The 10,089-nt window shown below is 42.1% G+C and overlaps 1 protein-coding gene across 1 annotated transcript in view; it reads right to left on the bottom strand.

Annotated features, from left to right (window-relative positions):
* Positions 1 to 1,581: 1,581 nt before the first annotated feature.
* Positions 1,582 to 10,089, bottom strand: part of LOC108804664 (sulfotransferase family cytosolic 2B member 1-like) — an 18,324-nt gene continuing 9,816 nt past the window's right edge. The window contains exons 3-6 of the mRNA XM_018576505.1: positions 9,659 to 9,785; positions 9,102 to 9,196; positions 3,126 to 3,306; positions 1,582 to 1,808 (exon numbers count right to left, since the gene is read on the bottom strand). Of these exons, the coding sequence (XP_018432007.1) occupies positions 1,693 to 1,808; positions 3,126 to 3,306; positions 9,102 to 9,196; positions 9,659 to 9,785 (519 nt within the window). The 3' untranslated portion in view covers positions 1,582 to 1,692. The remainder of the gene's footprint in view (positions 1,809 to 3,125; positions 3,307 to 9,101; positions 9,197 to 9,658; positions 9,786 to 10,089) is intronic.

Below are 10,089 nucleotides of genomic sequence, written 5' to 3'. Positions count from 1 at the left end.
GGACCTGGCTCTGGCACTCCACCACTGTCCTGAAATCATTAGTCTGTACCGCAAAACTGGTATCGGTGCATCCCTTATATATATTTATAAAAACAAAATTGTATATTAAAACAGAGATGTACAAATCCCAGGAGCTCCATGTGCTCCTTACAAATTTTCTCTAGTCTAGTCTTGGAGCTCAAAAGTATCGGTACATGTACTCGTACTTGTACCGAGTACTGTACTTGGTATCTGTGCAACCCCAGGGCCGGCGCTAGCGCAAGGCAACATGGGCACTTGCCTTACGGCGCCAGGGAACAGGGCGGAAAATTGATAGTTACAGTCGCCCGATCGAGACCAGCGTGTGGGCTGCTGCTGCGGGCGGGCGGCGTTTTGAAGTACGAGTCCCCGCCGGCCGCAGCGGCGCTGACCTGTGCAGTCTCCTCAGTGACAGTCTCGCTGTCCTTGGCTACGTCCTCCTATGTCAGTGAGTGACGTAAGTGGCCCCGCCCCTGGTTCCCCTGGCCGCTCAGCCGCATGTGAAGGAGCGAGGGCTGCAGCCAGGAGGCGGAGCAACGGACGGACCAGCAAGCAGTGTGGCGTCATCCTGGAGGCGACGGCGGCCTGTTGAGGGACTCGGGAGCCGCCCGGTGCACACATTTGGAAGTTGGAACCGAGCGAGGAGGCGTTTTCGGTTTACCCTCTCATGGTGACCCAGCCCAGACCAGACACATCCGAGGACTCGTACCGGGAATCGGGATCGGGAGCTGGCTGAAGTGGGAGCGGTATTTAATGTGACAAAGACAAAATTCACGTGGTATGCTGCATTGTATTGTATTATTTTGTATTGTATTGTGCATTGTATATTGTATTGTGTATTGTATTGTGCATTGTATAATACAGCGGCACAATGCTGAATACCAGCAGCTATAGAGGAACAACAAATCCCAGCAAATCCCAGCAATAATACATTATACAGGCTGGTTAATATATTATTGCTGGGATTTGTTGTTCCTCTATAGCTGGTGGTATTCTCCATTGCGCTGTATTATGTATTATTGTATTGTAGTTCCTCTATAACTGGTCAGTGGTAATCTGCAATGGAGAATACCACCAGCTATAGAGGACTACAAATCCCAGCAATAATATAGAGCTGCAACAATTAGTCGATTAAAATCGACAATTGAAAACATTGTCAATGTTTTTCATGGTCGGGGGGGAGCGGCAAAATGCACCTTTGCCTGAGTTGGCAAAAATCCTTGCACAGGCTAAATTATTATTGGGAGCCACTTGGAATGCACGTTTTTTGTACTTTTTTGTTTTGTTTTTTATGGACTGATGAAATTGAGGAAATATGTATTTAATAAAATGTTATATGAATTGGTGAAAATAACCCAAATGAATGCCTCAAAAGTCCACTATTATTAAACAGATTTCCTCTGTAGTTGGATGTGGCACTTTCATTAGGTGACTCACCCAAAAACTCACCCCAAAACGTAACCATCACCACATGAAGAATAATTAGTAAATAAAAACAATTTTGTTTTGGTAAAATATTGTCTTTAATAATACTAAATGTCAACACTTTGACTTTAGATCTCTTTTAATTGCAAAGGAAACATTTATTGACAAATTCAACAACTTCTAACATTTGCAAATAAATATGTCTAACTGCATTCCTATTACAAACATTTATGTATCCCAATGGCTAAATCATAGTTGTTCCCAGTAAAAAGACATGTTGAGGTCTTTCATCTTCTCCTGATATATTTTATCGAAATACTCACTCTGGGCCACTGTAAAATGGTTCTTCCAGTCTCCAGAGATTCCTGTAAGAAGCACAACAAGGATATGAGAACTGAAAAAAACTGTCCCTAAACATAGCTAGATCATGAAGTGGCATTACAGGCATGACAATTTTGGCCCCTGCTGCAGATCCTGCCTTGTAATAGAATGGTGGGGTCCCTCTCACCTCACCTCCTAAGGGTGGTTACCTTACCACCAAGCATATACCTGCTGTTTTCAACTTTTGTTTAGATTTTGTTCCTGAACTCTATCCTGAAAATGAATATCAACTTTGATGTTTCAGGGACAGAAAATCATCTCATGTGCAGGGTACCACTTGCCAATATAATTCATCCCCTATGCATTGTGACAGGGCTTGCCAGAATACAGCCAGAAAAGTTTCAGTGTTACAGCTCAAAATACAGTATATTGTCCCATACAGGTAAGCTTTAGTACAGCTGGGGGGAAGGATTCCATCCTTATGATATTGGAGAGGTTTAGACATCCTGCTATGACCCAGATCAATATGTTTGCGGGTGCGCCCGATTTTTAAGCTTGACATGTCTGGTGTCTATTTACCCGACGTGACCCTGTTTTGTATATTTTACCAAAAAATTGGGTAATAATAAATGTTTCCCAACATAATGAAAAACAAATTTCAGTAATTTTACCTAAATATAGTAAAAAATTAAAACCCCAGTGGTGATTAAATACCACCAAAAGAAAGCTCTATCTGTCCCCCAAAAACGGTATAAAATTAGTTTCAGTACAGCGTTAGAAGAAGGGGGGAATCCCTGCGGGATAGCGGTGACTGACAATTACTGCAGGGAAAAGCCGTGATCAGGGGTACGTGATCAATCAGCTCTTGATCTATAGAGCCGAGGTGTGACAGCTAAGGTGTCCCACACTGGCTCTAAGTGTTGTGAAGTGTACATTTTACTCTCTCAATATTTCTCCTTTAAGCACCTCTTCTCAAGGGAGAGAAAAGTGTATCTAAAGCCAAAACATATCTGTTTTTTATTACTGTCTTTGTTCCAGCTGGGGAAATGTACCTTCCTGTTGTATTTTCAAGGAAGTGAATTGAAATCTCTCATGTGACCAAATTAGCAAAGAAAAAACAAAAAATTAAAGGATCTAATTTTCCGAGTTCTACCCCCATAGACTTGCATTGAGTTCTAAGTTCGAGTTAGAACTTTTTCCATGTTCGAAAGTTCGAGTTAGAACCGAACACGGGGGTGTTCGGCTCATCACTACTAACTATATCCTATGCTCTTTAAAACGTAGATAAAGGTTTTGGCTTCAGATACTGTGATACTTTCTCTGCATACTAGTGATATCATTTGGAATTCCACCTTACTTACCTTTACGTAAAAAGGAGCCTTTCGTCTGATCCAGTACTTCAGCTGGCACTTGAGTCCAGTTGGACATCTTATTTTCCTTCATGGTGCTGAATGCTGAATGCTTTACAACTGAGTCAATCTGAGCATCATCCAGCTGCTTTCCTAGGAATTTACAGAGTCTCACCACACCTCCACGGGGGTCCTGAAAATAAGGAATCAGTTTAACTACTATTGCCATGAATAGTATAATATTGCAACTAGTAAAATGCAGAATGTCCTAGGATGACAATACTCTTTCACTGTACTGTATCCATGAAGGAACGGCCTTGTCTCTTGACAGGAAGTGTATTACGACTACGGAACACCTGCTCTGCTCATGTCCATAACATTAGGGGAAGTGTTCTGTAGTTTACAGTGATAACCTCAGCAAGGCTAATAATAACTGTTTGAGATAACACTTTAGATTGCACGGGGCATGACAGAACTCTGGATTTCCACCAGGAGCAACAGGTATTTTTGACACTTATTAATCAGATATAGCATAACCTTTTCAATAGTATACTTAACAGGCAGGGCCGGTGCTGCCGCTAGAAAAACTAGGCAGCCGCCTAGGGCGCACTGCTGCCTAGGGCGCATATCGACCACTCACCCACCACAGTGCCCCCCTCATTTCAAACTGCAAAAGCCAATAGCTGCCTGGCTATTGCACCCACCAACTGAGCAGAGGAGCGCAACTGAGAGACAACTTTGGGGCTGCGCGTGCCGAGGGTATAATAATGTGTTGCTGGGACTTGTAGTCCCGCATAGCTGCTGGTAAATATTATTGTGTGTCGGGGGGGGGGGGGGGGGCTGGGGGGTGGTGTGCAAGTAGCTGGTCTTGCCTAGGGCGCAAAATGTCTAGCACCGGCAGTGTTAACAGGTCAAAAGGAAGAAAATAAGAGAAGTTCATGATTACGGTTTGTTCATCCTTAGACCTTTAACGTAGTAGGTGGCCTGCGTGTTTGTTACAAATATGTAGTATATATCCCAGCCAAATTTACTAACTGTTTATCCTTTATGCTGGCCACATATTTCTGCAATTTTTCATCCATTCAACAATTCAATACAATCATTAATTTGAGTGTACTATCACAAATAGAGGAATAGGATTCATACATTCATATTGATGGGTTTATTTACAGTACAAAACTCCCACCCGGCATATACAGTATCTGTGTGGATGCCATTCACACAGCACCAGTGCCCCTAGAGGACACAGAGTATAGGAAATTCCTATATTCCTCAGCACCATCCAGGGGCGCTAATGCCATAGGAACGGCATCTGCCCAGCATTACAGACGTTTTATAAATAAGCCCCATTAGTGCATCTAAAACCCTTTTTTTTAGTTTTGCTAGAGTAGGGAAAGGTTATCAAGAGTGTCAAGTTTTTATTACTGTCTCTGTCTCTTGTGGAGACATTTACCCTTCTATTTTATCTGGTGACCAGGATAAATTTGATGAGAAGTAGTAAAACATTTTAAGTAGTCACCAGAACAGGAATAGAAGGGAAGTCCACCCTCACATTGCATAGATTTCCTTTCACCTTCTGATATGTCTATGGGACAGGGAGTGAAGGGACATCTCTCCAACAAAATACATATAGCAAAAAAAAGTCCTGACATGTGCTTTAGCATTCCCTATTCTATCCCAAAAAAAACGTTTTTGGCTCTAGATATACTTGAAACATAAAAAACTTAACCATTAACACATTTTGTTTGTGTATTGTGTAAGACTTATTTCTCACATTGTGGCAACTTGGTGTACTTTAAAATAATGACATACTGTGTTGATATTTCATCCAATTTACATGCAGTATATTGATTGGTAACAATCTCATTGGCCTATAGTGTAGCACTTCTTCATGGGAAGCACCTCAGGATGCACAACCACTCAGCTCAGAGCCGTAGCTAGCTCCTTTTGCGCCCGAGGCAAGAACAGAAAATTGTGCCCCCCCAACAGGTTTGTGACGTCATGCGCCCCACCTCCAGGATAGCAGCGCGCATGCACAGAATGCGCTGGTGGCCAAATGCAAAATAGCATAAAAATTTGTTTCGTTTGACAAAACTAATGAAAACCTTTTTAGTTTTCGTTCAATTCGTTCAATTCGAGTCTGTGTGTGGGTGTTTTTTTTTTTTTAATTATTATTATTATTTTCTTTTTTTCACTGTTTGGGGGCTTTGGGAAAATATCAGGGGTCTAAACAGGCCCCTGACATTTCCCTTTTGAAATAGAAAAAGAGATTGAGGTCACAGAGTCCTCCGCCCATACAGGTGGGGGAGAGCAGTGGGGATCCGAGGAGAAGCTTGAGCCTGTGCCGCTCTTCTTCTCCCTGCTGATCCGCGGTTGTGTTGGTCGTCTGGCACCCCTGTTGCCAATGGTGCCCTGTGCTCGCCATGGCAACAGGGGCTTTGCCCCCCTGTCAGCTGCACCTGAGGCGAGTACCTCACTTGCCCTATGGTAGCTACAGTCCTGACTCAGCTGCATACATATTTCTGCTTATTCAAACTGCAGTCACTCCTACTGGTGGTTTACAACTTTTGTCTTCAAAATTATCTTACAAATGATGAAGAAAAATTACATATGCAACGGCAGAGAGATATACTGTGTAGCAGGGTGCGTTCACAGGAAGCACCTCAGGACGCACAACTTAACTCACTTTCACCTATAACCATGTCCATTTAGACTTTCTTCAGTGGATACAAATTTCCCTATCTCTGATACCTTATATTGGATTGTATACCCAGTAGTGGACTACATTACATCCAGTGCTTATTGTCCTAATGTCTGATTTTGGAGTTTTATGGACTGAGACAATTGATTAACACCACCCACCACACGGATATTGTTTATATTAATACAGGAGATGTGTATGATTTTTTTCTATATAGGCCCATATTAGGTACCCTACTGGTCCTACATGTGTGATTTTATAGGGAGGGGTTTTGTTAATGTTGGGCAGGGGTATATGTGTGCACACTTGGTAAATCGTGGTTATACATTTTCTTGAAATCAATTTATGTTTTTTTTATACTTTTATGCCAGTTTTGTTTGAAGTATATTTATTTGATCATATGGTTTCTCAGATAATCTCTGATGTGTAGTCAAGTGGGAACCTGTTGTTTCTTCCATATTATTTGCATGTTATTTATTTGTAAAAGCCTCCCTTGTGTAAACATCCAAAAGCCCTTGGGCTGGTGCTGGGCACTGCCATCTTGGTTGTGATGTCAACAGACTCAGAGCTGTTACTGAGGTAAAGTGCTATAGTATTCTCCTATACAGCTGCATAAAAGGCTAAGTAGAGAGGTAAGAGGAAGGTCTAGGCAAGCAGAGACTCCCAGTAGAAGAGATTGCTAGGATGTGCAACGGTGGAGAGAGCTACTAAAGAATTGGCTCTTCATGGAGTAGTCAAATTTTCTACCAAGGCCAAAGGCACATTGCAAGTGAATAAAAAAAAATAATGGAAATGAAAAAACACTGCAGTAAGAATTTAAATTACTTTTTTTTCTGTTCCTTCGCCTGAAATTTTTAAAGTTGCGGTCAGTCTCTCCTTAACCACTTGAAGACCAGGTGTTTAGACCCCCTTCCTGGCCAGGCCATTTTTCAGTATTCAGTGCTGCGGTACTTTGACTAACGTTTATTCCGTCATGCAATGCTGTACTGAAATACATTTTATACCATTTTTTGGGGGGACATATAACTTTCTTTTGGTGGTATTTAATCACCCCTTTTTTCTTTCTACAATATTTCAGGAAAATTACTGAAAATTTTGAAAAAAAACGTTTTTTTTTAACATTATGTTAGGAAACAATTATTATTACCCAATTATTTTGGTAAAATATAAAAGACCGGGTCACGTTGGGTAAATAGACACCAAACTTGTCATGCTTAAAAATTGTGAGCACCCGCGAAATCGCAAAAAAACTACCATACCCAAAATTGACCATAGGCAACACTTTAAAAGCTTTTACCGCTCATCAGTTTAGTGTTATCAGTGATTGATGGCCCAAAAATTATTGCTCTCACTGCAACGTTCGTGGCAATATGTAACATGTGCGGCGTAATCCGCGCAATCGTCGTTTACGCAGGTATGCGCACCTGATGCATGTTTGCATGCGTGTATGTATGGGTTAAGACTTTTAAAAAAAACATTTTTTTTTGTGTGTAACTTTACATTTTTGGGGGGAAACTTTAATTTTTCTTCCTATTTTTTTTCCCCCTTAACTTTATTGCTATCAGATAGAGGGCTAAGAAACCCCCTTATGTGATAGCAAAAGTGACAGGTCCTCTTTATGGAGACATCAGGGGTCTCCAAGACCCCTAATATCACCTAGGACCCCCCTGAAGAAGCTGATGAAGCAGAGATCTGCTTCATCAGCTTCTCTCCAGCGTCTGAAGCTGGAGAGTGACACGACAATGCGGAAGTGATGTAATATACATCACTTCCACATTCTGACACCAGAGAGGGGACCGGAGGGAGATCGTGTACCGACCTCCCTCTGATCCCCTGTCAGAGAAGCACTATGCTTGTCCCGGGCTCGCACCGGGCACAGCGGAGCCCGGAACCAGCGTGACAATGGGAGGACGGGCCGCGGAGGGAGGGGGGGCACGGGCCAGCAGCTTATACAAGCGATCCGCTGGCTCTATAGCTGGCGGATCGCTTCTATGTTAATGGGCACCGCTGCCTGTTTTTAAATTGACGGTGTGGGCGGGGCTAACAGGCCATGTATACACGACCTATTACATCCAGGAAGCTCCCGGCCGGCAGTTTTTGTACAACGGCCGCCGGGAAGCGGTTAAAGTAGTAGGGCTGGTAATGATTAAAATTTTCGTGTGCGATTAATCGAAATTTTTTTAAATCGATTAATCGATTAATTTTGATTAGTTATAACGCACATACAGATCCAACTGCTTTGGCCTATACACATACAGCACAGAAATTAAGTAATAAAATGAACTAGGATCACACTAATCCAATACCTTATTAAACTCACGTGCCCAACTCAATATGGCCGCCGCTTGAGTGGGGCAACTCAGAATAATAACGTGCTGGATTAGTGTGATCCTAGTTCATTTTATTACTTCATTGCTGTGCTGTATGTGTATAGGCCAATGCCTTGGCTGGCGCTCGTGCCAAAAGTTTCTTGGGCAAACTCATCGGCCCAAGTGGCTCCGTCGGCTAACGAAGGGGGGAGTAGTCCGGTGACGCCACGGACATCGACGTCACCGGACTCCTCCCCCTTCCCTTCGTTAGCCGTCACGGACATCGACATCACCGGACTCCTCCCCCCTTCCCTTCGTTAGCCGACGGAGCCACTTGGGGAAGGGGGGAGGAGTCCGGTGACGTTGATGTCCGTGACGTCACCGGATCGCCGACGGGACTCCCGGAAGCCGGCGGAGAGGTGAGTGTTTTCATTAGCGATCAAAATGTTTAACGATTAATCAAGAAATTAATCTTTAATTTCCACGGTCCTATAATGTAGTATTACATTTTTTTTCAATAACGAATTCAGCTCAAACTAATATACATTGCCCAGCAGTAGCCAAAGCACTTACAGTCATCATGGTTCAAAACCACTAGCTTTAACTTTCCCAGCACCACTTACCTGAACTTTCTGTCCAGTACTAGATTACAAGAGACTCTAGCAGCTGTCCATCTACTAGCTTGGGAAAGGGAGGAAGGAGGGGTAGAGAGCAGGATAATGGCTTGCCTTGCTGTGTCTGTGTGTTTGTGAAGACAACACACAGCTTACTAGCACACACGGGTGGCTCTATAGGACCCTGCAAGGGAAATGGGCCACCCTAAAACAGGATAACAGGACCAGTGCTCGGGACCAGATGATTCTGAAGGAAGCCATAACTTTGAAACATCAAGGAGCAGCATCCATTGTAAATGATTTAATATGCATTTGAAATAGCTTTAAAATATTTTGGCTTTAATATCAACAGTATATTCCATACCTTTAAAAGTTCCTCATATGTGATGTAGAAAAATCTGCTGTCATCCTTCATTTGCATCCAGCCTTTGACATGGTCAAACCAAGACCCGTACAGACCTGAACAAATTAGAAGAACATATTATTGATTTATATAAATGATATACATCTTTGTTAAATCCACTAACAATGATAGGATACAGAGTAGGATTACATAAATGTGACATATTCCACCGTCATCTTTTTTCTGATTGTTTATAATAAATATAGTCAAATCACTAATACCCTGCTTTCTTAAAAAAGGGTGACATCATCCTAAGCTGTGATGACAGAAATCTCACTGGGTCATGTGGGGGGAGTAATACCAGCCACTCATGACACTCTAGCTGGCATCCCTCCCAGGAGCTGAGCTTGGCGCTCTGGCTTTTGTCCTACCCAGCTCCTGACAACTAGGGCTGTATCAGTACATTAGGTATACTCTGGCATTGCAGATCATTGACATAATTACACTAGCTTAACTGAGACACAATAAATAAAGGAATGGGTTTTTTATTTAATAATTGTTTCACATCATAAACTTACCATTCCCATTCACAAAGTTGTCTATAAGTTCTTGAAAATTCTCAATTTCCTTAAAAAGGTAATGAATCTTGGTGAAGTAGAAGAAAGACACAATTACGTCTTTAGGGTTCCGCATTGTATAAATAATCTGGAAAGAATCAAAAGAATTCAGGATATTTTAGCATGTCAAATGTGACATTTCTCATGTGTCTGTGCTGCAAAGCAGTCTTTACAGCAGATTAAAAAAGGAAAAAACAAGAAATGGCATTATATTTTTTTATAGAAAATTAAAAAAAAATAATAAGTAAATACATTAAAAAACAATTTGCAGTGCCCTAGATTATCTTTAGACTTTTGTACAAACTGGTAAAGGACAAGGTAGGGTCAGCATTAGCAGCTAGTCAGGCTCTGCTGCAGTAGACATCTGCTCAGCAAAACATGTGAACAGAATA

Source organism: Nanorana parkeri, unplaced genomic scaffold, assembly GCF_000935625.1.
Source record: "Nanorana parkeri isolate BGI_ZX_2015 unplaced genomic scaffold, ASM93562v1 scaffold69, whole genome shotgun sequence".
NCBI classification, from domain to species: Eukaryota; Metazoa; Chordata; class Amphibia; order Anura; family Dicroglossidae; genus Nanorana; species Nanorana parkeri.
This window is presented reverse-complemented; position numbering and strand designations above follow the sequence as displayed.